Source organism: Talaromyces stipitatus, genomic scaffold (assembly GCF_000003125.1).
Source record: "Talaromyces stipitatus ATCC 10500 scf_1105507295511 genomic scaffold, whole genome shotgun sequence".
NCBI classification, from domain to species: Eukaryota; Fungi; Ascomycota; class Eurotiomycetes; order Eurotiales; family Trichocomaceae; genus Talaromyces; species Talaromyces stipitatus.
In genome coordinates, this window is record NW_002990119.1 from 1,001,156 (window position 1) to 1,027,936 (window position 26,781).

The window sequence follows — 26,781 nt, forward strand, 5'->3', positions numbered from 1 at the left end:
GTTTACTCCGATATATCGGCTAAGCACGTTCATTTGACCGACTTCACACTATCCATCGAGTTTTGATCTCGGCCGACAGCAATGCAGACTGATTTTCATTTTATCGTCAGGGAGATAGAGCATGTTGTTACCGCGCCGTACACCCCTGGTCTATACGTACGTAATTTGTTGAGAGAGATCAGGTGGATAAACATAGTACTGATGGCAGTAGAGCCTCGAGCGGCATGTAGAGTACGCGACAGACGGCACCCTTCGCCAATGGATAGACTGCAAACCTTGTCAGATTTCAATTTTTGCAGCAGTGCTCCTTGAGCAGAGGCCATCTTCGAATAAGCTGCTGGCAAGATTCGGTATGCTCTGCTTGGAATAACCATGTGCGAGACTAACTGGTAGCTGAGGTTATATTGAGACGGTACGCGATGCTTTACTTGATCGTGAACCGGCTCTGCTAGATCAATCGCTTCGCCATGCCATTGACAATGGAGATGAGGAGGCAAGTCAACAACAATATCTTAATACCAGCCTACTGACCTAATTAGAGTATCAATATTTGCGTGTCCATGCTTTCGAATCCCTTGCCTCAAAGCATTGCCGTACCAGCACGTGTTCCTGTCTTCTTAACGAAATTGCTCAACGATGTTTCGCAAAGCCCGTGTGCGGCCAAAATCAAGCGGTTATCCGACGTGATGCAAGGACTCCTCAGCAACGCGGAGCTAATTCAGCTTCTTCCAAATGACTTGATGGAATCGTTCCAGCGTGAGGGATCCAAGATTCTAAGAAATCTGAATGATCCTTTAGGGACATTGCTGTCCTTGGCTACATTCATACGCATACGCAAACTGTGGAAACCCAGAGATAGCACGCAAAAGCAACCGCAATGGCTGGCAAATATTTGTCAGATCTTTGGCGCGAAGAGTTCCAACAAGACACTCGACTTGGTTATTATATCAGCTGTGATGACGTGTTCTACTTCGTCCAATGGGTACACACCCGAGGAGCGTACTATGCTAGTGAGACTAGCAATAGAGATCTGTCATGAGATTGACGAGGATCTCAAAAAGACCTGGCTGAGTGCTAATTCATCAAAGCTAGCGAAGCTGTGCGAAAAACTAAAACGACCGGATATAGATGCTGAGCTACAAGTGACGGTAAGTTAGGCCAATCCAAGCCCAAGAGCATACTGACCAAAGGCAGGGCTTGATTTTACTCATAACATTTTCACAGTGGTTGGCTTTGCCACAAGAGGTCTACCAGTCAATGCGAGGTCAACTTTTCGCCCAAACCACATATAATATAATGCATGCTATACCAGAAACAGTGAGGGACATACTCCTTGAGCGATTAGCACTTCATTGCGAAAAGGAATATCTAGATTTCTGCTTGACGGGTATTAACGGGTTACAACCGACTAACGCCGTTTTATCCAAAAGCTTGACAAATATCAAAATTGACCAGCTGCTTGTTTCGACATTGAGAAAATCTAAACAGGGTTCGAATATTCGCCGGTCCTTCGTGAAAACGCTGTCCGAATCTCAGGTTAGTATGGGAATTTTACATGATTATGCTCAAGATTTCTCAACTCGCAATGAGTCGTCTCACTGTAGTGGGTCGCACGTATGCTGCACTGCTACATTGTCGGGAACAGATGAGCTTTTCCTCGAATTGTTGAATTGCATTTACTCTTCAATAACTACCGATGGTGTAGAGAGTCGACAGATATCTTCTTGTTATCATGGACTTCTCGACTCCTTTTTGAAGCCTCTCAAAAAGAACGCAGCAACATCCACCCCATGTCTCTTTTCTCAACTGAAACAACCCGAGAGGAACTCGGTCTTCCCTCACAAACCGGGAAAACTGAGGGCAATAGAGGATATTGACGGCACAAGTCATGAATGGAGGTCCAAGATTGCCAATCTCCTTATGGAAAATGCCAAAAATTCACACGAAACAATTATCCAACAGATGGAAGCGATGTTACAAGATTTTGAGAATCGCTGCAGCAACGTTGAAGCCCCGCTAGCAGCTGCGGTTCGAGAACGTGAAGAACTCAAACAACAACTAGAGAGCACGAACCGGTTAAATCAGCAGCTGGAAGAGCAAATCAGACAGTCGGCCGAACTAGTGAGCTCTCTGAGAAAACAACTCGACGAATCTGTTGCTCAGGTCAGGGACTATTCGTTCCAAGTCGTACATTTGACCGACCAAGTCGATGCATTACAGACAGAACTTGACACTGCCCGCAAGGAAGCGCAAGACGGGGTCGAGATGGTACACTCAAAGGCGCGTAATCGTGAATTGGATCTTATGGCTACAGTTGCCGAGAGAGATGACTTGCTGGAAGAGCAGCAGATGGAGATAGATGCCATGTCCAAGGAAAGAGCACAGCTCCAGGAGGCTATTCATAACAGCGAAGAACGTCATCAAGTTGTCTCTCGCGAATACAACGATCTACGTCGGAATATAGAGCAACTGCAGAAAGATGCTGCTCAAGATTGTGACGTGCTTCGACATGAAATCACCAAATTGCAGCAAGTCATGGAGATACGTGAATCAACAAACGCCGAGAAGGATAATCGGATTATGACACTAGGCGAGACCAACAAAGATCTCTATAACGAGAATCAGATGCTAAAGGACAGGGTAAGTAATTCCATGTACGCTGTTCGGCGATCTCTAACTCGTTATCAGCTGGAGCAGGCACGGACAAATTGCGAAAAATCCATGACAGCTCATGAGGATGCGCGTCAGAAATTCAAGAGTTCTATAGCGGAAATGGTGACAAAATGCAATGAGCAGGTGGCTGAAGCTCAGAAAAAAGTATGTAGCATGGATTTTTCTATCGTCTAGAGAAGTAAACTGACTTGTTTTAGGCACAGCAGTTGGTCGATCGGCTTCGGCTTGAAGTTTCTACTCTACGACACGAGATGGCCAATACTTCTGCCAAAGCTGAGAAAGAACTTCGCACCAAAGAAAAGAGAATACAGTATTTGGAGAAAAAGGTAATATTTCACTCGCGTACTCCATATATACTTCGATGCTAATGACTTTGTATAGGTGGAATCTCTTCGAAACGAACGCGCAGCGAAAGCTCGTGAGTTCAGCGAAGCTCAAGAACATATCAGTCGCTTGATGAGCGTGATGGGCTTCGACAACAGCAAAAAACGAGCAGCAGCAGGTCCGAAAGCCAAAGAAGGAGTTCGCAGATCAACCCGTTTGAGTGTATTACAGGCTCAATCCTGTCCTCCTTCTCAAGTTGATTTGACGACTATGCAATCACAATACTCAAATCCGGCTATTCCTCCAAGTACAGAATCGTTCTTTGGTCAAAACACGAGGACTACAACACGCAGGCACAGTCAGCGTTTATCAGGAGCGACTAGTTTCGCCAACGATGATATTACTTGCTACTTTTCTGGTCCGCAAAGAGGATCGATAGAAGGGGGGGGTAGACGACAACCGCTTGGTGATCTTGACAGGAATAATCCTAGCAAATCTCCGCATTCAAGCAATCCAAAGAATTCTGGGCATGATAAACTTGGCCAGGATACCCAGATGGGATCTCAGACACATATCAACATTACAGATTTGGGAGACTTGGACTTAAATTTTGATGACGAAGAACTTTTGACGAGTACTATGGCACGATGAGCAGTTGGAGTGATGATTGATGACTACTCTGAATGATGATACCCAATGGTTTCCCCCAAATTCTGCATAGCGCTCAGATTGATTGGATTGCTTCACCAAGATACAATAACACTTGATTGATTTCTCTTTTTCCGCTGACTGATATACCTAATACTTGCATGGTCGTTTGCTTCAGACGCAGCTGAACAAAGCTCTTTATTAATCTGATAAATATCAAACACCCTGCTACGAAACTAGACAATAATAAATATGAGACAAAGATATCCCATAATCTAATCATATCCCGTCATAAAACACCTCTTTGTCATTGTCCACTGCTATAAATGATGAATCACTTCGGTCTAAACACACAGTGTTTGATCCTTTACATAAGTCTAAATGAAAACTAAGAAAAGAAAAGGAGCAGTCTGCGCCCAGTACATTTTATTATCAAGTCCATTGATTGATTATCCACCTGGTATGGTCATTATTGCTAAACTCATAAATTAGATGGACAAACCCGGGTTCGATCTGGATTGCCCCATTTGGGGTATGAATGGATATGACTGATCATGAAAGAATCAATATTCATTCTTGATCATGTTTTCTCTTCTTCTTCTTCTTCTTCTTTGATGAGTGGTTCTGTGTTCTGGCAGAATACTCATCGAGCATACACTTCTCATCTCCCTCATCGAAATCCTGGTGAGTTTGATCTCACTCTGACTTTTTACTTCTGTCTCACTTGAGGTTTAAGTGAGTTCATTCTTCTCTCTTCCTTCTCACCAAATACTCATTTCCTTACTTTCGACTAGGATATCTCGAGAAAATTAGGGATAGACAACTCACCTGACCTGGGGGTCACTCCTTCCATCATGACAACTCTTCACACAGCAGAAGGGGCGCCAACTCCGAATATTTTCCCTCGTCGACTTCCTTTCCATGCGAAAAAATATCCTTCGCCAAAGAATACTCCCTCATCAAAGAGTGCTCTCACACCAAAGAACTATCTCTCCCCAAACAAACGCAAGAACTCTCCCAGAGGGAGCAAGAAAGCCTCACCCATGGCAATCAAAATAAGAGATAACCAGGCCCATCGAGGCATAAAACCCATCTGGCAGACATGGGACTCCTTCGCGGTCAATCTAGCTGGTGTCCCCGATGAAGCGAATACATTCACCATTTGGTCCACTTTCAATCGGCAGGGGAGCATATTCTCGATTGATTTGTATGAGGATGATACTGGGAAACGGAATGGAAGGGGAAGGATACGGTTTAGGTATATCGTTCTCTTCTTTTGATCTCGATTCTTGATTCAGGGGTTGAGGACTGACGTTGTGTAGACCACCTCCACAGACAGACTTTTGGAAAGATGCTCTTTGGCAACTTCACTTGTCCGGGGGACGGAAAGCGAGGATTAGAGTCAAGCCTGTTTTCGAGCAAAAAGATAATCGGATTCAGAGTCCTGTGAATCCAGATGAGTTTTATCCTGCTGAATTTGTATGTCTCTTCAAGGGCTGAAATGAACTATTGCTGATATGACTAGGACATCCCTGTTGCAACACTCGACTTCGGCCCCATGATAGGACCAAATTCCATGCTTCTCTTGCGCCATCTGCAAAAGACTTCGGAGGAAACTTGCAGATTGACGGTGGATCTCAAAAATCGACAGTTACTGGTCTTCTTCCAGCTTCCACTGCAATCAACCCAAAGGGTGACGGCTATCTCGCAGTATCGTTTGCAAGTACCCTTTGCTCAGTTGACGACTCTCTACCAACAGAGCCATAGCGACGAGTCTGCAAACACCGTCTCACATATCATTCGATTCGATAGTCCTCCGTTGTATCACCGTCATTTGTACAATGTGGAGTCCAGCTTCAGTGGTCTCGACTCGGCGAATTCATGGAGAGCAATGGACTGTTGGTATCGTCAGACGGATATCGTTCATCGACATGGGGATTGGGCAGGACTTCCAATTAGCCTGCGCAAGAAAAATCCCATCATTGATATTGGACGGTGGAACGCGGTCCGAATCACCTATGGACAAGATTCGATTCATGCAAAGTCGTATAGACTGCTTTGCAAGGCCCTGAGTGATTTCAATATTGAGATCAAGATCGACGACGAGTTCAGCACAGAAGGTCCACGCACTTTGCCAGTTCCTGTCGTTTGGGATATTTGCGATGAGCCTGAGAGCTTGGGATATTCCACGTTTGACGACTTGTTCGGAAAACCATACATCCATCTGCCTTTTGCGATTCGTTATCAGCTCGAGGTGTGCATCTCTCATGGTTATATCAGCGAGTACACTGCTGCCAAACCCGAGTTCATTCAGAGACTCAAAGACATGGAAGAAAGAAAAGCCCTTGCCTTGTTGGAGCATGTGGCGATGGACAAGAAAGTTTATTGGGATGCCATGAACATATTTGACATCCTGTTTCCCAGGGGGACAACCAGAAGGAATATCCCAAGTTACTGCTGCATGGTTCGCACAGCTACCGTGACTCCTTCAATGATTTACTGGAATACCCCTTCAATGGAAATTACGAACCGCGTTCTTCGCCGATATTCCGAGCATGCGGATCGTTTCTTGCGCGTACGATTCAAGGACGAAAAGTTCGAAGGCCGAATCAATTCTACCCACCATGACACGATGGATGAGATTTTCAGTCGCATCAAGCGCACTATGACCAACGGCATCGTACTGGGTGACCGCAAGTACGAGTTCCTTGCATTTGGAAACTCCCAATTTCGGGAACATGGTGCATATTTCTTTGCATCCGACGCACATGTGACCGCCTCCAATATTCGCGCATGGATGGGCGAGTTTTCGGATATCAAGAACGTTGCCAAATATGCTGCAAGATTAGGTCAATGTTTCTCGACTACACGAGCTATCAACACCTGTCGGGTTGAGTTGAAACGCATACCCGATGTGGAACGAGGACCATATACCTTCTCCGATGGCGTGGGCAGGATCTCCAGATTTTTGGCTCAGATGACTCAACAAGAGCTAAATATTAGGACTGCGGACCAAGAGCCTCCATCAGCCTACCAGTTCCGCCTAGGAGGGTGCAAGGGTATGCTAGTTCTATCAGATGAACCGCGTGGGCGAGAAATTGAAATCCGTCCAAGTCAGGAGAAGTTTCCTGCTAATCATCAGGGTCTGGAAATCATTCGTTGGTCGCAATTCTCCTCGGCCACTTTGAACAGACAGTTGATTGCAGTTCTATCGTCACTTGGGATTGAGGACAAAGTATTTCATGGCAAACTTCAAAGGATGGTCTCCAACCTAGAGGAGGCTACCCATTACGATAGAGCTGCGATGCATCTACTCCAGAAATACATCGATCCTAATGAAATGACCCTTGTTATATCAAAGATTGTTTCTGACGGGTTTCTTCAAGCAAGAGATCCGTTCATAACCTCAGTCATTACACTGTGGAAAGCGTGGCAGATCAAGTATTTGAAGGAAAAGGCAAAGATCACCATTGAAGATGGAGCATGTGTGCTTGGTGTTATGGACGAGACTGCCACTCTAAAGGGATTTTCGTATGAGAACGTGGAAAAGGTGCATTTGTCCCGGGATTCCAAACTTGATGCACTGCCGGAAATCTTTCTCCAAGTGTATCGCGCCGATGAGAAGAAGTATGGAGTGGTGGAAGGTGTATGCATACTAGCTCGCAACCCGTCACTGCATCCGGGTGACATCCGAGTAGTGAGAGCCGTCAATCGCTCAGAACTCGCTCATCTCAAAGACGTCGTCGTGCTTCCACAGGTTGGAGATCGAGATATTGCCAGTATGTGTTCTGGAGGAGATTTGGATGGCGACGATTACCTGGTGATCTGGGATCAGGACCTTATTCCAAGCCAATGGTTCCGAACACCCATGGACTACACCGCTATCAAAGGCGTCAATCTGAACAGAGCTGTCACCGTCAATGACATCACCACATTCTTCGTGAACTATATGAAGAACGATTCTCTGCCCAAGATTGCCCATGCGCACATGGCCTGGGCTGACTACCTGGAGGACGGGGTGGAGTCAGCAAAATGCATACGCTTAGCTCAATTGCATTCGAATGCTGTCGACTACAACAAAACGGGTGAGCCGGCATACCTCCCTCGTGATCTGCGTCCAAGGAAATGGCCACACTTCATGGAGAAGAATTACAAACCAAAGGATCAAATCTATCATTCAGAGAAGATTCTGGGCCAACTTTATGATGCTGTGGATCGAGTTGACTTTCATCCTGATTTTGACAGACCTTTCGACAAACGTGTGCTGGAAGCCGGCATTGAAGTGACCGACGAGATATTGCAGTTCGTCAAGGAGCTGAAAGTCGACTATGATCTTTCCCTGAAGCGAATCATGGCACAGCACGAAATCCGAACCGAATTTGAGATCTGGTCCACATTTGTTCTCGGTCATGCGAATCTGAGCAAAGATTACAAATTCCACGAAGAACTCGGCGGTATCACAAAGGCTATCAAAGACCGGTTCCAAGGCGAATGTTATGCAAAGGTTGGAGGTCGTGACTTTGACCGGATTGCTCCGGTTGCAGTCGCGATATACCGTGTCACCAGTGACGAAGTCGTTACAGCGATGGGGGAATTTCGTAAGAAAAATCCTGAGGCCAAGCCAAACCCAGAGAATCTCCCTATGATTAGCTTTGCATGGCTGTTTCCTGATGTTCTGGGACGGGTCGCCCTCCGTTACTTTGACGATTCCCCTGAAGGCGACAAAGCTACTGCTGCTGTTACTACCATGGTCACTACTCAAGAAAATAAGCAGGAAATTGAAGGACCAATGACTCCGGAATCTGAGAAAGAAAATACGGACACAACAGATCGGTACTCAAGCTCGAACAAAGACGTCGATGAAGAAGAAATCACGGATGAGTCCGAGATTGAAGAAGTTGAGATTATCGAAGACCAAGCCCAGATCAAGCCGTGTGCTCTTGACATTTTGAAGGATATGCTTTTCGATTCGGAGGATGATATCTACTAGTTCTTCTCCTGTATCCTCGAACTTCGTGTCCTCAAACTTTACATGATAGATAGTTTCATGAATATGAATGAAAATTGTTTTTTTTTTGACGCGTCGCGTGTGTACTTACAGCTACCCCGCAAACGGACCAATGAAGTCCCCGCCGAAACTTTTTTTTCTCTATAGACAACGTCATTTTTTACAGCTACAACTTCGACGATATACCGAACAAATCAACAAACTACAACTTGACGAAGAAGAGGGAAAACATGCCCTCCCAACCCCCAATTCCGCACATCCTATCCCCTTATCTAACACACTCCACCCGCTCCGCTCAATCACTAACATTGATCACATCCGTTCTCGCGGCGACATCAAATTGGTTATTATTACGATATTTACATTCCGTTTTATCTGCCACGGCTTTATCCGAAGAAGATGGGTATAATGAGACGATAGAATCAGGTCCGGGACGCCAAAAAAGGAGGAGAAGGGCGAGAAGAGTTGTGCTTGTGAGCTTTTTGAGGGAGTGGATGTTTTGGAGGGGGGAGGGGAAGAGATTGGTTCGTTCCTTTTTCTTTCAGGGTGTTTATATGGCTGACTGATTGTTGGGGGAATTGGTAGGGATTGGATTTGCAGCGTTTTGTGGATGGGGATAGATTCAGGTATGTGGATGGGTTGAGTGGGTTGTTTGATAGGCCACAGCAGGAGCAAGGATCTGTAAGACCTATGACGGGTGGTGTGATGGGCTCTGGACGATCGATACCTATGCGCGGAGCGATTGATTCTACTCGTCCTACTACATCATCGATACCAACATCTCCGCAGTCGAAGAATCCTACTCCGCAACAGAAACAGAAACAATTACTCCTCTCGGGCCAGGGTATCACTGCACTGAACCAGCTGGAGAACGATATCCTAGCCGTAATAAAATCAATCACAAAATCGGATATTATGAGCGGAAATGAAGAACATGCGGAGGACGACATACTGTTAATACTCGATCAACCAGATCTCATCCTCGCCACGACGCCAGATATTAATGAAAACGATATATCCGAATGGATTATGGGGTTACAACAAGTTCGTCTTCCTTCTCACCTCTCTTTCAAAAATCATACGAGCTTACATAGAACAGCACGTCCATTCAACAGTAATAACCACCTCCGCCGACTCCCCTCTCATCCACAATGCAAATACATATACACCCGACGCTGGTAATATCGTCACTCCGCTCGAAAAAAACCACTCTGCTTTTGTGGTAGGATTGGCGCATCGCGCATCTATGGTTCTACAGTTACGGACCTTGGATACCGGGGCTGCGAAGGATGTAAGTGGTGTCTTGAGGATGAGTAGAGGTGGTGGATACGAGACTCAAAGAGCGGAGGAAGATGAGGATGATGTGACTGAGAAGGAGGTTTTGTATTTTGTGCAGAGGGATGGAGGGGTGAGGGTTTTTGGGAGGGGGGAGGTATAATATATTTCCTCTACTGCCGATTGTCCTGAATTTCGGCTCCTAGATAGAAATAAGAGAATAGAATACCCCGAGTCAACTGTTTCAAATTTCTCAGTTCATTTCTGAAGATCGTCGAAATTCCATAATTTGTTTTGGATTGACATGAATAAATCCCATTCCTCGTCGGTCTAAGAGCTAACCAACGCAAATAAAAGGATCATAGAACTGAGCAACCATCTCAAGGCCGACAGTTTCAGTCATGACAGATAGAAAAAACCTGCCATGTTCGGACATACACCCATCCCTCCATATCCTTAACAAAATCCAGATATAGCACCACGGGAATCCCTTTCCTTTTTTTCCGTCACAGAATGATGAAATATCTTTTCCACTTTTTATTCTTTTGCCCAACTCCGTTAAACTCGCGAAATAATAAAAAGTCCATGGCGTATGTAAAACCGAGTTGAAGTGTAGAAGAAAAAAAGGTAATTTCATTAAGCGAAACAACAACTAAACACTCAAACTATCCGTCTTTCTTTTCGTTCATGTCAAATAGTTTAAGCAGTCGTAGGGCCACGGGCACCCTTGGGAGTACCGGTTTGGAATCCATTGTGGAATTTGCGGTCGACGGTCTTGAGGTATCGCATGCGACCGGTACCGGTGGTCTTGCGGCGCTTGGCTTTTTCGCTCCAGTTGTCTATCCAGATTGTTAAGATATGGTAAATAAATAACACAAGTGATTCAAATGATTCGTACACTTTCTGGTCTTAGCAGCTGGGTAGCCGCAGTTGGCACAGGTGCTCTTCTGGATGTGGAAAGAACGCTTTCCTATTGTCAAGAAAACACGTTAGTATGTCTCTTCCAAACTTCCTTGACAATTCGTGAAAAGTCCTTCTCCGTCTCGTCTGCGAGGATATCCAGGCCATTCCCTTCTTCCCTTCGTGTTCATTTCCATTGATATCCCCTCAGACCCCGACTTGAAGTTGACTCCGCAGTTGCCTTCGAATATCTTATAAAAAGGATCAAGATGTACTAACCGCATCGTCGGCAGAGCGTGTGCGTCTTGTTGTGACGCTTACCAAAGCTGGAGGTACCCTTCGCTATAACAAATTGTCAGTCTCGTCTTTTTTTACGATCGTCGTCAAAGTCGAGCGGAGAAGTGTTCGTGACGTACTCATTTTGAATCAAGGGGTCTGATGAAAGGTAAATAAATAAATCAGTATACACTTTTACATAGAATGACAAAAAAGCAAAGAAGACATACCTGGATTCCACTGAAGGGTGTTTGTCGATGTCGTCGTCGTTCAGTCGTCGCAGCAATCGCAAAGTTGGACTTGCCGCAGCAATTTGGTCGCTTAGCGTCGTGCGGTACTAGGGCCAGGTTTAGCCCTACTTTGTGGCTTTGTTTGGTTAGCGTGTCTATCTATGTGGAGACTCAATATTTATCCAGTTTGATTGGCTGCTTATTCTACTTTTTGAAGTGAAGCAATTCAAGAAATTTTATGAAGAGTGATGAATGATCGACAACTTGTCTAATGCTGAGAATCTACACTTGGTATGGTACAATTGGACTGTCACGGAGACTAACAATGATGTCAGGTTCATGCGAAATAAGTTGTCATTGAGACAGTACAGCTAAATGTAGTCTGGAAGCTGGACGCAACAAGCCCACCACTGAGGAATGCCTAACTGATGGTCACAATGTCAGTGAATCTAGCAGTGACAGTGGAAATCTTGGTAGTTGTTATGGATGCTGTGGCATCAGTGGTGACAGTGGCGGTTACTGTGGCAGTGACATCAACCTCTTGATCGAAGGTGACAGCTGAAGCAACCTGGACTGTCGTCGTGGAGGTGGCCGTGATGGTATACACTTCTATAACAACAGAAGTAACATCCACAGTGGCCGTTCCGGTTATCTTTGCAGTTGCATCGACTGTCTCCGTGATGGTATGAGTCACGTCTATCGCTGTTCCAAGCACAACGGTACTGGTCCTGGTAGCAGTGGGAAGGGCGACTGTCTCGGAAACTGTTGCAGTCTCAAGGCACCAGCATGCGTCGCGCAATTCGCTTGCAGGATATGATGCGAGCAAACCAGGAACGTCATCTCGCTTCTTAAAGACCAGCATCGTAGCTGTGACAGTCACCGTGGTTGTTTCCAGGTCCGTTGCGGTTTTAGTGCTAGTGATGGTCGCAGTGTTGGTTTGAGTCGAAGTCACAGTTTTGGTGCTCAGTCGAATGGCCGTGGAAGGGATGGTCTGGAGAGCTGTTGCAGGCACAGTGACCCTTACAGACTGGACAGCACTAGAAGAGAAGCGGTTGGTGACGACGGCTTGGGAGGACTGGGTGACGGTTCTAGTGACCAAGGAAGTAATTTCCACAGGGTTTGTCACTGTCTGGAAAATCGTAGTTGTAGTCGAGGCCTGTGGGCTGTCGGTGACGGTAACAGTAGCAGGACCAAGTGCTTCGGGATCTAACTGCTGGCATATGTGTGTCACATCAGAGATTCCAAGCAGTATATTGACCAGTGGTTGGACCTGTGAGCACACTTCCCAGTCAGGGAGACAGACATCGCCGGAGTCAAAATTATCTTGATAGATGGCCACAACAGCACCGAGGCCGAGGGTAAACGAGAGGACGGCAGAGAAACGCATGGGAATGAGTGGGCCACGCAGTTTCTGCTATGAATGTGAAAGATGAGAATACAACCGCCTTCAATATGATTTACCTATACCTAGGTATATAAATATACTACCCAACTCATTGAGAAGCTCCCCTAAATCCTGCTCTATTGAGCCTATCCCTGACTAGTGGCGCATTTTGTCTCCCGGATTGAAAAGCTTCGGCTAAAGTAGCCAGTGTCTATACAAACTTCCTGAAGAAATTGCCGACTACGTATTACAGCAGCAGATGTTGACTCCGCTTTATCGTCCCAGTTATAAAGTTAAAATGTCAAACTTCTGTGCAAACAGCCGACGCTAAGTCAGAATCCGACAAAAGACTCAACTACATAGTAGATGCAAGCAGAGAATCCTCGTAGTAGTCCGTGTATATACAGGATAGTAGCTTGATATGTAACTCATAATCACGACCTGCTCGTCTCAATCACATCTCCCAACAAAGCAATACTCAACTTCGACCTTTCCAAAAACTTCTCCTCATCAGCCGCAATCTGAGCCGCAGCTTCAGGCGCTTGAACTTTTGCGACAAATTTCTGAAAGGACTCTTGACTGGCAAATATCAGTTCGGCATAGGCATCAAAATCGAAATCCGCCTGTTGGCCAGCGAGAACAGTAGCTGGTGTGGTAGCGTTGCGGGCAGTTCCGTTGTCAGCGGTTTGACCGTCGCTCAGGACGTTGCGCGCAATGTAGCTGCGTTTGTGGGATAAAGGGAAGTCGTCTCCGGAGAGATGCTTGAGGAAATTAATGTGTTCTTCGTAATGTGTTTTGAAGTCCTCGAGGGATAGGCCTGGTTTTCTGTAGGCGTAGATCAGGGCTCGGACAGTCATTGTAAATCGAGCAATAACCTTGCAAATCGCACAGATTGGTGACCGGGGTACAGAAATAATTGATACCTGGATAATTTGAGATGATCTTCGTAAATGAATTTGAGAATTATCAATAGCAATTTGAGGATTTATAACATTTGTCCAGGTTTCCAAAGATATGTGGTAGTAATGAAATGCTCTAAGGACGGCTGAGTATGAAGCTATATAAATATCGAATGAGAATCCGATTTCAAGTAGCTTTGTTGGTTTTAGCCCCAACGCATTGCAAGAATAGGCAAATAAAATTTAGGTATCTCTTGTTGTTAGAACACTAAAAGACTTCGAGCTGAATGTTATTAGGTCCTAACTAGTGAAAATCCTAAGCTTGGGAAGAAAGAGGAAAAGAAGGGAAGGTCTAAGCTACAGACAAGTTGATACGATCTCGCAATTCTGCCATCCTAGACTGCTTTCCTCATAAGGCCTTCATCCCATGACACTTGTGACTGTGATAGCGACTTATATACAAGTACTAAATTAGGTAGAATGATAATAATCAAATTCACTGTTCGGGTATATGTCAAAACGCCGCCTAATGCTGTTATATATGCCTCGAAATCCATCCTAATATTCCGACAGTCTGTTAAAGTCAGAAACTACTGTATCAACTCGTCCTTCCCTAAGAATGCAGCCATAGGATCTGCTGCTGCCAAACGACTTCGCTTATACGACTCGAGCTCCTCTTCGTCAACTCCCTGCTGTAGCGCGTGAAGATCGCGCTTCTTTTTGTCAATATCCACACGTCTAGTTTCTTCCTCCTGTTTGGAAGGTTCGTCTTCACGTTTCTCCTCTTCGTTATCCTGTTTCAATGTATCGAGAATAGCAAACTTTCGAGCATTCTCAAATGCCTTCTTGCCGTCCTCGCCTGTGCAGTAACTGTTTTTAACCGTAGAGTGACAACATGCGTAGCCCCATTGGAAGTTATACCACCAACTGCCCCATACTGATTTGTGGTTATTGATAAGTATATCTTCGGGATATTTCGACTTGACTGCTTTCTTGGGCGTCCCTTTGATTGCGCCGGTCTCATCGTACTCGACAAATCGCTCGTTCTCGATGACTGCAGCTTCACGCAAGGGTGCTGGTTTCATGTGCTCTTCGCCACCGTACTTTTCTAGTAGTGCTTTTCGTTGCGCTTCCCGTTTTGCTTCCATCTCGGCTTGTTCCCTTTTCCGGAGAATCTCACCGGAAGTAGGGTTGGCCTGAAGATGAATTTGTTTGTCGCCTCTTTCCTGTGATTCCCATGCATATTTTTGAGCTCTCTCGAATTCTGCAGCGTCCCCGGAAGCGCGTATGAAATTCTCCTCGGCGACCAGAGCTGAGGTCTGATCTGCCTGAGCGCCTAAACCAATCATCGAACGTGTTTTCGGGTCGTATTTTGCTGAGTCAAGGTCCAAGTTCAAAAGGTATTTCGCCGTGTCTTCACGGATACGAAGGTTCCTCGTCGCCGTACTCTGTTTCCGACCCATATCCGACTCTTCAGCATATCGCGCTTCTTCTTGGTCTGCCTCCTCATCATCCTCATCATCGCCGCCAGTGGCCTTCTTTGCACTCTTCTTCAGGTTCTCAAGTTCTTCGTATTCCTCCACCACATTTCGATATTCGCTCGCATCGTAACCATTCCAGCGATCTCGCTTAGCGTCCCAGCCGAGATCAACATCCTGGACAACCTCATCTGCCTGAATATCCTTTCCAGTCCATTTCGCACCGAGTTTCCGAGGCCGGCTGAGGCATTCTTTGGTTTTATGTGTCATCGCGCCACAGTTTTCACATGCGCCTTTTCGATACTTGGTGGCGGCCGGTCCAGCGCGCTTTCCTCGTTCGTACCATTTCGAGTCTGCGGCTTGTTTTTGTAGGCGCTGATGCTCTAGATAATCAGCGTCGGTGGATTCGTCGTCGATATAGAATGGTTTTTTGGCGATGAAGGATGGGATGTACTCGTTGCGCTCTTTTGACGCTACGTCGGTAGGTTTTCGAGACATGGTGACTGTAGTACTTGAAGGCTACAGTAGATATAGCAGGCAAGAAATATACAAACAACAAGAAGGTGAAGAGTGAGGGTATCTCTCGTCGTACGGAAAGTTCGCAGAGAATCAGATGGCCGTCGATTTAGCGTTATTGGCCTCAGGTGTCAACCGAACTATGGATGGTGTCTAACCCAACATAGCCTAGTGCATATTTTTACAGCCTCAGGCATCGACTAATGCACGTCATCCGCGATTGTTAACTCTCGCGGAATGTTTCAATTTTCACGCGTCTTGGATGACTCCAAGATGATTGACTTGTATGACTTGCTATTTCTCTATTGCCGAATCTAAAGCGCACAATCATGGTTCGCGCAAAGTTCGTGTACTGTTTGCTCACATACGATGGACACCTTTCGCGTCCGATTAAACTGCATCGATGATTATCAGGCCGTCCCTACTGAATTCGATCCACCAGTTCCTTTTGCGGCTGGAGCTTCACAACGGACAGCCAGACCGAAGGTACCAGTAATTCGAGCTTTTGGTGCAACAGAAACTGGCCAGAAGGTCTGTGTACATATTCACGGAGCTTTTCCATACCTATATATCGAGTATAGAGGCGGTCTTGGACAGGATGAAGGTACGTACTAGATTCACCGGATCGCGAGGTCAGAGGCTTACAATTCTGTTATAGTAAATGATGCTATACGCAATCTACACAAATCCATCGACCACGCTTTGGCGAACAGTTATCGCCATAATGCATACGATGGAAGAGTGGCGTATGTCGCTCATATCTCTCTGGTCAAGGGAATCCCATTCTATGGATATCATGTCGGCTATCGGTATTACTTAAAAATTTATCTATTGAATCCCTTGAACATTATTCGGCTTGCCGATCTTTTACGCCAAGGAGCTGTGATGAAATACCCACTACAACCTTATGAAAGTCACCTCCAATTTATCCCGCAATGGATGTGCGATTACAACTTGTACGGTTGTGCATATATGGACTGCGCGAAAGCAAAGTTCCGGTCTCCGGTCCCAGAATACCTTGAGCTGTCTAATTTGGATCATCGGTGGCACGATCGAACCATACCGCCGGAGTACATCACTAGTGAGGCAGTTTTACCGAAGCAGAGTCATTGCACATTAGAAGTCGATGTTTGTGTACAAGATATTCTTAATCGAAAGGTAATCAAGGAACGACCGCTTCATCACGATTTTATCGAACGCAAGCATCCCATATCGGCAGAAGAAAAACTCGTTCACAGTATGGCTGGACTATGGCAGGACGAGACGCACAGGCGCAAGAAAAGACTGGGAATCAAGGATCCCAGTAGTAGCCCTTTTGCAGTTGAAGAACTTGTTTCTATGTCGGCTAGTCCTCGTGATCAGAATAAGGCTGCCTGGATCCACGAAGAGGAATTTCGTGACCATTTACTCAGAATTGTCGAGGAGGAGAAAAACGGCAGGAACGAAACAATATCTTTTGATAATTACGTGAAGCATGATACTATGGAAGACATGGTTCAATCAGCGCTCGAAAGCGTGGAGGACCTTTATCCACAAAAGCTGGAACCATTGATGACTCAAGTTGCGCAATCGGACGGTGACCAAGCGGCTGTTACGAATGCTTATCATACCACGATTTTTTCAGATGGATTTCAGGTTGATGATGAATGGGAGAATGAATACTCTAATCCGGAAGATGGATATGATAAAGAAGATGGTCTATCTAGTAGCTCCTTTCAGATCGACGATGAACTGCTGGATGCTTTCGCCGAGGAAATTAACGGAATTGATGATACGAGAAGAAAATACGAGAAGGGAAAGATAGATTCAGAAGACTCGCGTTTAGGTTATTCGGCCTCCAAACGGGGACAAGCTGATGATACCATCTCTCCAGAAGAAAGGGTCAGAAAGCGCCCGAAAAATGAATATGGCGATAGCTCAAAGGATGAGTCAAAATCCAAACGAGCGGATGATAGCTTCTCCTCATTCGATGTAGCGTCAATCTTACAGGAAAAAGATGAAGAATGTGAACGTGGCGGGCCAAATGAGACTCCGCCCGATCATCCACAAATCGGACTTGATTCTTCTCAAAAGGCCGTGTGGGCTGGCCAGAATCAACGGCTCTCATTCCCTGTGGTCAAAGATCCAAATGATCCGATGACTGTTTCACGATTCAGTCAGAGAAGCGGACTGTCCAAAGAACATTCACAACTATCTCAGGTCTCGGTGGATTTCGATATTAGGGAAAGTAATGGTGTGGAAAAACCCTTCTCGGAGCCGACCTTGGAAAGCAGCAGTAATAGCACGGTGGCACACACCCATATGCCTAGCAATATGACTGGTGTCTATCAAGCTTTCGATATCCCTGCTAACCGCAAAATCCTCTTCTATCGTTTCCCATGTCCAACAGCAAGAGACGTCAAGGCCAGTATCGAAGACGAGGGACGACCTGCAGTGGTTTATCAAAAACCATTTTACAGTGACGACAACGACGTTCCAGAACGGTCACGCGAATATGCTGGACGTGAATTCCGCTTAGTTAGTGACTCAATACGATATTTGCCTCATTTCGAGCTAAAAGGTACAAACACCCATCTTTTTGCTGAAAATTTGCCGCCCATCCCAAGTCCTGATGAACAACGAAAGGAAGATCGAAGACTTCGGGAATTGTCCTTGGCACAAATCTGGGAGTTTGCTCAGCTTCCTCCCACTCGCAACGAAGTTGTTGAATGGTTTGAAAAAGAAGAGAAAGCTCAAGAAAAGGAAGCAGTAACCCCACGAATTCGGTTACAGTTAACAAAGTCAAATGTCATGTCACAGATTGAGGGAGCGACGCAAAAGAATCCGTACGGGTTTAAATACTCTCAGAAGCAACAGTCTACTAGCGTCGTGCATCAGACGCAGTACATGAGCGTAATGAGCTTGGAAGTTCATGTGAATACTCGCGAAAGTTTGGCTCCAAATCCAGAGGAGGATGAAATAAGTTGCGTGTTTTGGAGTCTCCGATCGGATGACGAGGATGTGGACGTCAATAGCCATTTGGAAGGCGTGCACTTGGGTATTTTGGCACAACCAGCGGATGTGTTAGTCCCAGTTGCTGCATCCTTGTCTATTGAAGTTCAGACGGAAGCTTCTGAGCTAGACCTGATTACGAGTCTGGTCGATATTGTGCGGTCCCATGATCCGGACATCATCACAGGCTACGAAGTCCACAATTCGTCCTGGGGATATCTCATCGAAAGAGCTCGAGTAAAGTACGAATATGATTTATGCAATGAGCTATCGCGAGTCAAGACTTCGGCACACGGGAGATTTGGCAAGGACAGTGATAGATGGGGATTCAATCATACTTCCTCCATTTCCGTGACTGGACGCCACATGATCAACATCTGGCGAGCTATGAGGAGCGAATTGACTCTGCTGGGTTACACCATGGAGAATGTGGTATTTCATCTACTGCATAGACGGATTCCTCATTACCCATTCCGGGAGTTGACTCGTTGGTTTACCGGAAGCAAGCCTCGCGATATGATGAAAGTCATGGAGTATTATCTTTCACGCGTCCAGTTGGATCTGGAAATCCTGGACACAAACGAACTGATACCACGGACTAGTGAACAAGCTCGATTGCTTGGAGTGGACTTTTTCTCGGTGTTTTCGCGCGGGTCACAATTCAAGGTGGAATCGTTGATGTTTCGAATCGCCAAACCTGAGAATTTTATGCTGGTAACTCCTAGTCGAAAACAAGTCGGTCAACAGAATGCTCTTGAGTGCCTGCCGCTTGTAATGGAACCTCAAAGCGACTTTTATACAAGCCCGTTACTCGTTTTAGACTTTCAGTCTTTATATCCAAGCATCATCATCGCATACAATTACTGCTACTCAACATTCCTTGGAAGACTTGACAACTGGCGAGGACGAGGCAAAATGGGCTTCATGGAATATGAACGACAGGAACGAATCCTTGAACTGCTAAAAGACCACGTTAATATTGCGCCTAACGGTATGATTTATGCCAAACCCGAGATTCGGAAATCTCTACTTGCGCGCATGTTGAGCGAAATTCTGGAAACTCGAGTGATGGTGAAGAGTGGGATGAAAGCGGACAAAGACGACAAGACGCTGCAGCAGTTACTTAATCATCGTCAGTTGGCGCTGAAGATGATTGCCAACGTTACTTATGGTTATACATCGGCATCTTTCTCTGGCCGAATGCCTTGTTCTGAAATTGCAGATAGTATTGTTCAGACGGCGCGGGAAACTCTGGAGAGGACAATTGCTTTCATTCACTCGGTCGATCAATGGGATGCTGAGGTAGTATACGGCGACACGGATAGCCTGTTCATTTCTCTGAAGGGTCGAACACGTGATGAAGCTTTTACAATTGGCGAGGAGATCTCCAAAGCAGTGACGAAGATGAACCCACGTCCAGTCAAACTAAAGTTTGAAAAGCTCTATCATCCCTGCGTGCTACTCGCCAAAAAGCGGTACGTTGGTTTTAAATACGAGCATCGAGATCAAGTCGAACCTGAATTCGATGCCAAGGGAATCGAAACGGTTCGTCGTGACGGCACACCTGCAGAGCAAAAGATTGAGGAGAAGGCACTGAAGATCCTGTTCCGGACTGCAGACTTGAGTAGAGTCAAGAGTTACTTTCAGAAACAGTGCCTTAAGATTATGCAAGGCAGAATTTCAGTCCAGGATTTCTGTTTTGCGCGTGAAGTCAGACTGGGGACGTATAGTGAGAAAGGCACACTTCCTGCAGGAGCGTTGATTAGCACGAAAAAGATGTTGGAGGACCCACGTCTGGAGCCACAATACGGCGAACGCGTTCCATATGTTGTGGTCACTGGTGCACCTGGAGCAAGACTTATTGATCGCTGCGTGGCTCCCGAAGTGTTACTTAACAACGCTCATCTCGAGTTGGACGCCGAGTACTACATTACGAAAAACCTCATTCCCCCACTAGAGCGAATCTTCAACCTTGTCGGCGCAAATGTTCGCCAGTGGTATGACGAAATGCCCAAAATACAACGAATTCGCCGCATTGAAGGGGCATTCACAGGACAAGGCGACAACAACAACAGCAGCAACACAACAATATCCAAGAAAACTCTCGAATCATACATGAAATCCTCAATATGTCTCATCTGCAAAAATAAACTCACAGACAAAAACAGCGATCTCCCGCTCTGCAACAACTGTACCAGTCAAAGTCACGTCTCTTTATTCAAGTTGACATCACAACTCCAACAAGCCGAGCGACGGACGAGTAATCTTCTCAAGATCTGTCGGTCGTGTATGGTCGTGCCCTTTGGGGATGATGTTATTTGTGATAGTAAAGATTGTCCAGTTTTTTACTCTAGGACGCGCGAAATGAGTAATTGGAAGAGCTCAACGTCAGTTTTGGAGCCTGTTGTTAGGGAATTGGAACGGCGTGATGGGCAGGCATTGGATTGGTAGATGGATCTGTTTGGGTGGCATGTTGATTATATACCCTTGTATTACTTGACTTTGTATATTATCTTCTTTGACTAATCGACTTATTTGCGCAAGGTAACACTTATGATGAGGATAGACCATAGTCCATCTCAAACCGACCAGAAAAGATCGACGTTGTCTTACGGGACATTCTCCGATATCACCAACACCCGGGGAAACCTCCGATAGACAAGATACACGATACACAAAACAAAAACACCAAGAAATTACAAAGTAAGTCCCCACGTCTTACAAGTATGTACGTACAACTCTCAAGTCTAACTCTCGTCTCGGAGCACAGCTAGCCTACCTTATTGCGTAGTACGTATAACCTCATACGGTTAAGGTGGATCTGAGTTCTCCACAAACTCCCCTTTTTCTTCCAAAGTTGATTTTCCCCGCCTTTTGATATATCGGAGTACTGTTGTCCGATGTATTCAGCTTCTTGGTTGGGGTTGTGGAGAGAGAGAAGATGGAGAGAAGCAAGGAGGAGTGAGTAAATCCGATTGTTGGTTTGAGGCAAAGCTCATTCCGGGTTAGTTAATACATAAGATGGTGACTCGTCCTGGTGCAGAGACTGCATATGATCTTCGATATCAATTTCTTGTTCATCCTGAGTGAAGATTCTTTGCATCAGCAGACACTGAGTGACCATACACCATGACTCCAACAAGCCAGACAAATGGCGAACCGCTATCGGACGGCGGCTTCAAATATCTAGTCAAGAATCCCTATCTTTTCGGTGTTGCTTTGGTATGTCGCCCTTCTCTCATAGCTCGAAAAATGTATCCATGCTCACAAGATGTAGTTCTCAACCCTCGGCGGACTCCTCTTCGGATATGACCAAGGCGTTATTTCTGGCATTCTGACCATGGAGTCATTCGGAGCTCGATTCCCTCGAATCTATACCGATAGTAACTTTAAAGGATGGTTCGTTTCTACGCTTTTACTCGGTACGTCGTCCTTTTCTCTCGGGTAAGGAAAGAGATGATAAACTGATATTAAACAGCGGCATGGTTTGGTTCTCTCTGCAACGGCCCTGTTGGAGATCGATTAGGCCGTAAGGCTTCAATGTTGATTGCAGTGGTAATCTTCATCGTGGGTTCGACGGTACAATGCGGTGCTATGAATATTCCAATGTTGTTTGCAGGGAGAGCTGTGGCTGGGCTTGCTATTGGACAGTTGACGCAGATTGTGCCTTTGTTTATTTCTGAGGTGAGTCCACCAGAACCAGACAGGACGAGTATTGACTGAGATTGTAGATCTCCGTGCCCGAGGTCAGAGGAAGTCTCGTCGTGCTGCAGCAACGTATGCCCTCTTCCCTCCAACCTTGTTAGCTTCAACTAACAAACCAGTATCAATCACAATCGGCATCCTAATCAGTTTTTGGATCGACTACGGCTCAAACTACATCGGCGGCACACGCTGTGCCCCTTCAATCCCTTACACAGGCGGTCCACCATCCAAACGAACCTTCAATCCCTACACCGACATCCCCGCGAATAAGAAATGCACAAACCAATCCGAAGCAAGTTGGCGTCTCCCCTTTGCACTTCAAATTATCCCCGCTCTCGCGCTCGGGGTGGGAATGCTCTTTTTCCCGGATTCGCCTCGTTGGTTACTCATGCATGAACGTGACGACGACGCAATCGAGACATTGTGTAAACTGCGTCGTCGAGCCTCAAGGGATGATCCGGAGGTGATTAAGGAATATCTCGAAATCAAAGCGCAGATTATGCTTGAGAATTCTTTTGCGAGAGATAAATGGCCGAATTTGTCTGGGTTGAGACTTGAGGTTGCGCAGTATATCTCGTTGGTGAGTACGTGGGCGCGCTTTAAGAGGTTGGCAATTGGGTGTGTGGTGATGTTTTTTCAGCAGTTTATGGGCTGTAACGGTTTGTTCCCTTTTCATTCACTATTCTTGCGACTGAGCAGATGCTGATGGTTAAAAGCAATGATATACTACGCACCAACCATATTCTCCCAACTCGGTCTCGATGGAAACACAACCTCCCTCCTGGCCACAGGCGTATACGGCATAATAAACTCCCTCAGCACCCTTCCCGCCTTGATATTCATAGACAAAGTCGGTCGTCGCCCATTACTCATGTGCGGCGCAATCGGTACTTGTATTTCGCTCGTGATTGTGGCTGGTATTATTGGTGCTTATGGATCTGCGCTTGTAAATCAAAAGAGCGCGGGTTGGGCGGGGATTGCGTTTATTTATATTTATGATGTTAATTTCTCCTATTCGTTTGGTCTGTCCTCTCTCCTTCTGTTCTGCTGGTTGGGTAATGGATGGCTGATGGTGTTGTAGCACCCATTGGATGGGTTTTGCCTTCGGAGATTTTTAATCTTTCGATTCGATCAAAGGCGATTTCGATCACGACATCGGCTACTTGGATGTGTAACTTGTGCGTTCTACGATCAATGGACTTGAAGAAGGGATACTAACGAGTCCTACTAGTATCATCGGCTTGGTTACGCCAGATATGCTTTCGTCCATTACTTGGGGGACATATCTCTTCTTCGCGGTGTTTTGTCTGATTGCTTTTGCATTCACGTACTTTGTGATTCCAGAAACAAGAGGAAAGGTATGTACATTTTTATGAGTTAAGTTATAGAGACCGTGGATACTAACTGGCATGTCTCATAGACTCTCGAAGATATGGACCTCATCTTTGGCGATACGGCGGCTCATGAAGAAAAGGAACGTATTGTTCATATCGAGGCTCAGTTACGCGGAGTACCGCTTGTCAGTGAGGAAGTGCTCAAGTATGATATTGTGCAACAGGAACATGTCCATGGTCTGAACTAGGGTCTTGGTATCCATTTGGCGACTGGACGCGCATCAAGAGAGAAGGTTGCTTTCGTCAGGTATATCGGCCATGAACAGACGCTTTCGGGCCAGAATTGTTATGACTCTGCAAATTCCGGATGCCGAGAGGCACATACCCAATCGTAAAAACGAGCAGATATTCACTACATAAATGCCTCCTAGTAACTCTCGTCGTATTGCTTGGAATGTGAGGCAACTTATGAATAATGTTCTTGACCCGGATAATTCACCCATTCAGCAAAATCCACCCCAGCAGTAGGCGGTGCAATCCCAACTGCACCCGGGTTACCCAGCTCAGTCTGAAAGATTCCAAAACCGGTGTCGTTAAATAAGTGGCCCTGCGATTGCATTATAAATTGGTTCTGCACACTAGACTGGCTTTCGGCCAGTGAGCCAGGCGAGCATAGGCGGGTAATCACGTCAAGGCAACGGAGAGCTACCCAGTTATTGCTCAATGTTGGATGACTCAATATAGTTTTTGTTGTCTCTACATCTTGATACCAGGATGCAACGTCTGGTGAAGTAGGGTCGGTCATGAGAAAGATGATGGGGATAAGGACGGCTTGGAAAAGAAAGTACAAGATGTACCAGGCGCCGAGTCGTGTGCACATGTGTGTTTCCATATATTCCATCATACATGAAATGGTGGCTCGGGCAAACTGTAAACAGTGCAGTCTACATTCCCTTTCCGCTTCGTCTTCCGGTTCAACTGTGTTTTCTGTGGCCTTCCAGCGTTCCGAAGCCCAGCGAAGAACAATAGGCCGATAGATTAGCATTCTCATGTTCATGTCTCGCCACATTAATCGATTTCGCATCAGCGCCAACCAGTCTGGTTCGTCTGGAATAGCACTCTTCAGATAGTAAGGCAGTTCACTGTGCCATTCCTCCATAGGCTTCTGTAATTCCTGGGCCTCTGCAGTGGTGATGCTTGGGCTAGAGACGAGTAGTTGCTGGTAAACGTGATTGGTCTTCAAATGAAAATTCGCCTGTGCAATCAGACCAGAATATATGGTTGGTCCGTTGACTTCAGGTGGTAATGTCGTTGTGGCTGGTGTGAGTGATTCCTCATGGATATTCAGAACATGATGGGCATCCATTATGGATTCGTCTGGAAGAAGAATTGGACGTCCAAAAGTCTTTGCTGCGCCACTATCGAACATGAAGACTCCCCACCATAGCCGCCGGCGAATTTCCCGTTGTAGCAGGCTAATCTTCCAGCCTGGAAACTCTTTATGTATCCCGAGACTCATCGACATTCGTACAGCCAGCCCTAAATAATTCCAGCCCGTATTGGGCTTGTTGCGCTTTTGTGTGTAGTTGCTGAGAAGCACCAAGGCTTGCACTAGAGTGATGTTGCCCATTTCAAATACAGACATCTGTTGCAGGTAGCTTCTGGCTTCCTGATAGAAGGTTATATCCAGGTCTGAACTGTCATCGCCAATACACCATGCACCAAGAGCAAGAATCGTATTGAGAAGAATATGCCATACTGGCCCATGAGGTCGGGGTATCTGCTCGTGATATTGAGCCCTAAAGGTACTTTCGTGGACAAAAGGGTAACTGCTGTGATAGTTTAAGAAATAGGAGTCAATAAACGCTTGCTCCACCAATCCCGACGGAGCTGAACTGATTAACTGTGATTTAAGTGGTGCCGTTCTGTGATAACCGGATCCGCTGGGCGATGGAATATTCAGGTCAAAGCCATGCTCTGTGATGGCCCGCAGTGGAACAACGCTAGACGACGCTCCAAAGTAACCAGCTCCTTCAGGTCTGATAGACAAGGCGGCCATGCCATCAGAGAGATCCCCGAGTGAGATTTCTCGCTCCGCCCAATCGAAGCCATCGGCTTGTTGTGGGACTGCTTCTGCAGCTGGTTCGGAATGCTTGCTCTCAGGTCGAGGACGCGGAGAGTCTTTTGAAGAGACGGACGGCGACACAGATTTCCTACTGTGAGGGTCCTGATCCTGGAGCAGAGAGCTCACAACACTATCCAAATCACCGCCAGGGAATAGTTTGCTCAATGCCGTCTCAACTGCACTTAGCCGGTCTTCCACATATGTGAGATGTCTGCACAGTGTTAAATCTGGATGTTTCTAATAGCGAGAGTTCGTGCTTACTGTCGCGTCAAAGGACTTCGAACAACCTTTGGACTGTAGACACATTCCTTGCCGAGTTTCAAGCACTGGAGACACTTTGGCTTTCCTTTGGAGCACTTTCCGAAAGTTAGTCAACTCTGACTGTCTAATATATGCATCGGGTTATTACCCTTGACTTCCTCGCTCTGCATTCATCACACTGATATGATGTCAGCGATAAACATAAGAAATGGTCGATGTACGAAGCATACTGCAAAGTTCTGCGCATCACGGGCGCTGCTCATCTTGGAATATTCGGCCCGCAAAGCAAGCCGAAGGAAATAACTTTCGTATAGTCAAGATCATCTGTAAGTATCTACAAGAGTTAGTCCACTGGTATAGAACTATTCATTTCAAGCGACGATCAATAACGAATTTGAGGCATTGCAAGTTTCCTCATTGTCATTGCCACAGAAATACAAATACAGAAGAGGGGTTTGGATTTTCCGGGGAAACAAAAAGCTTCTTCGGGGGATCATATGCTCTCGCCAATCGAACAGCGTAAATCCGAAGAAACGGAGAGGGTTGGCAATAGACTCACTGTTTTGTAGACCAAAAGAACGGGCAATAAATGGCTCCATGTAAGCATCCGATGTTATCCGAATGCTTACCTCGACCGCTTGACACAATATCAACGTCCATTCAGGCCATTGTCATGTTGAAGTCTCGAGGCGAAGAAGAACCTCCTCCAATTAATCGGTTCAGGAACCACGTGATGGATGGGGTGGACGAATCA

At 46.0% G+C, this 26,781-nt stretch overlaps 9 protein-coding genes across 10 annotated transcripts, besides 1 other annotated feature; 5 read left to right on the forward strand and 4 right to left on the reverse strand.

Annotated features, from left to right (window-relative positions):
* Positions 1–560: 560 nt before the first annotated feature.
* Positions 561–3,761, forward strand: TSTA_100750 (uncharacterized protein; the record flags this gene model as incomplete). The annotated part of the gene is made up of 5 exons (XM_002486026.1): positions 561–1,148; positions 1,195–2,640; positions 2,689–2,821; positions 2,905–2,999; positions 3,055–3,761. 5 exons carry the CDS (start codon positions 561–563, stop codon positions 3,646–3,648), a joined length of 2,856 nt encoding a protein of 951 aa, XP_002486071.1. The 3' UTR covers positions 3,649–3,761.
* A 474-nt stretch (positions 3,762–4,235) lies between these two features.
* Positions 4,236–4,257: a microsatellite.
* Positions 4,258–4,499: 242 nt separating this feature from the next.
* TSTA_100760 (RNA-directed RNA polymerase (Sad-1), putative) lies at positions 4,500–8,635 on the forward strand (the record flags this gene model as incomplete). The annotated part of the gene is made up of 3 exons (XM_002486027.1): positions 4,500–4,903; positions 4,968–5,124; positions 5,171–8,635. The coding sequence occupies 3 exons, from the start codon at positions 4,500–4,502 to the stop codon at positions 8,633–8,635; spliced, it is 4,026 nt and encodes a 1,341-aa protein (XP_002486072.1).
* A 202-nt stretch (positions 8,636–8,837) lies between these two features.
* Positions 8,838–10,767, forward strand: TSTA_100770 (uncharacterized protein). Its single transcript, XM_002486028.1, has 3 exons — positions 8,838–9,177; positions 9,239–9,697; positions 9,753–10,767. The coding sequence occupies exons 1-3, from the start codon at positions 8,884–8,886 to the stop codon at positions 10,089–10,091; spliced, it is 1,092 nt and encodes a 363-aa protein (XP_002486073.1). The 5' UTR covers positions 8,838–8,883; the 3' UTR covers positions 10,092–10,767.
* On the reverse strand, positions 10,628–11,248 carry TSTA_100780 (60S ribosomal protein L37; the record flags this gene model as incomplete). The annotated part of the gene is made up of 5 exons (XM_002486029.1): positions 10,628–10,767; positions 10,827–10,898; positions 10,938–11,079; positions 11,108–11,170; positions 11,204–11,248. The coding sequence occupies 5 exons, from the start codon at positions 11,246–11,248 to the stop codon at positions 10,628–10,630; spliced, it is 462 nt and encodes a 153-aa protein (XP_002486074.1).
* Positions 11,249–11,557: 309 nt separating this feature from the next.
* On the reverse strand, positions 11,558–13,575 carry TSTA_100790 (uncharacterized protein; the record flags this gene model as incomplete). The annotated part of the gene is made up of 2 exons (XM_002486030.1): positions 11,558–12,748; positions 13,177–13,575. The coding sequence occupies 2 exons, from the start codon at positions 13,573–13,575 to the stop codon at positions 11,756–11,758; spliced, it is 1,392 nt and encodes a 463-aa protein (XP_002486075.1). The 3' UTR covers positions 11,558–11,755.
* A 310-nt stretch (positions 13,576–13,885) lies between these two features.
* On the reverse strand, positions 13,886–15,687 carry TSTA_100800 (mRNA splicing protein, putative). The gene has a single exon (XM_002486031.1). The coding sequence runs from the start codon at positions 15,591–15,593 to the stop codon at positions 14,208–14,210; it is 1,386 nt and encodes a 461-aa protein (XP_002486076.1). The 5' UTR covers positions 15,594–15,687; the 3' UTR covers positions 13,886–14,207.
* Positions 15,688–15,980: 293 nt separating this feature from the next.
* Positions 15,981–21,159, forward strand: TSTA_100810 (DNA polymerase zeta catalytic subunit, putative; the record flags this gene model as incomplete). Its single annotated transcript, XM_002486032.1, has 2 exons — positions 15,981–16,215; positions 16,270–21,159. The coding sequence occupies 2 exons, from the start codon at positions 15,981–15,983 to the stop codon at positions 21,051–21,053; spliced, it is 5,019 nt and encodes a 1,672-aa protein (XP_002486077.1). The 3' UTR covers positions 21,054–21,159.
* Positions 21,160–21,409: 250 nt separating this feature from the next.
* Positions 21,410–25,393, forward strand: TSTA_100820 (MFS sugar transporter, putative). Of its 2 annotated transcripts, XM_002486033.1 has the most exons (10): positions 21,410–21,563; positions 21,612–21,824; positions 21,880–22,024; positions 22,081–22,286; positions 22,334–22,379; positions 22,427–22,966; positions 23,024–23,329; positions 23,389–23,485; positions 23,539–23,665; positions 23,728–25,393. In XM_002486033.1, the coding sequence occupies exons 2-10, from the start codon at positions 21,732–21,734 to the stop codon at positions 23,887–23,889; spliced, it is 1,722 nt and encodes a 573-aa protein (XP_002486078.1). In that variant the 5' UTR covers positions 21,410–21,563; positions 21,612–21,731; the 3' UTR covers positions 23,890–25,393. The 2 variants fall into 2 exon arrangements, with proteins under 2 accessions (XP_002486078.1, XP_002486079.1); XM_002486034.1 differs by having other exon boundaries at positions 23,539–25,393.
* On the reverse strand, positions 24,108–26,694 carry TSTA_100830 (C6 transcription factor (Gal4), putative; the record flags this gene model as incomplete). Its single annotated transcript, XM_002486035.1, has 5 exons — positions 26,587–26,694; positions 26,258–26,361; positions 26,176–26,205; positions 26,028–26,122; positions 24,108–25,977 (listed from the first exon to the last, which is right to left on the reverse strand). The coding sequence occupies exons 2-5, from the start codon at positions 26,288–26,290 to the stop codon at positions 24,108–24,110; spliced, it is 2,028 nt and encodes a 675-aa protein (XP_002486080.1). The 5' UTR covers positions 26,291–26,361; positions 26,587–26,694.
* Between the last annotated feature and the right edge of the window lie 87 nt (positions 26,695–26,781).

Excerpts from the sequence above, each read along its gene's own strand:
- TSTA_100770 (XM_002486028.1), top strand. The coding sequence starts at position 8,884 with ATGCCCTCCCAACCCCCAATTCCGCACATCCTATCCCCTTATCTAACA. Across the intron at positions 9,178-9,238 it reads GGGGGGAGGGGAAGAGATTG|GGATTGGATTTGCAGCGTTT; the intron begins GTTCGTTCCTTT and ends GGGAATTGGTAG. Across the intron at positions 9,698-9,752 it reads GGATTATGGGGTTACAACAA|CACGTCCATTCAACAGTAAT; the intron begins GTTCGTCTTCCT and ends TACATAGAACAG.
- TSTA_100800 (XM_002486031.1), bottom strand. The coding sequence starts at position 15,593 with ATGTCTCGAAAACCTACCGACGTAGCGTCAAAAGAGCGCAACGAGTAC.
- TSTA_100820 (XM_002486033.1), top strand. The coding sequence starts at position 21,732 with ATGACTCCAACAAGCCAGACAAATGGCGAACCGCTATCGGACGGCGGC. Across the intron at positions 22,287-22,333 it reads TGCCTTTGTTTATTTCTGAG|ATCTCCGTGCCCGAGGTCAG; the intron begins GTGAGTCCACCA and ends CTGAGATTGTAG. Across the intron at positions 22,967-23,023 it reads GCAGTTTATGGGCTGTAACG|CAATGATATACTACGCACCA; the intron begins GTTTGTTCCCTT and ends GATGGTTAAAAG.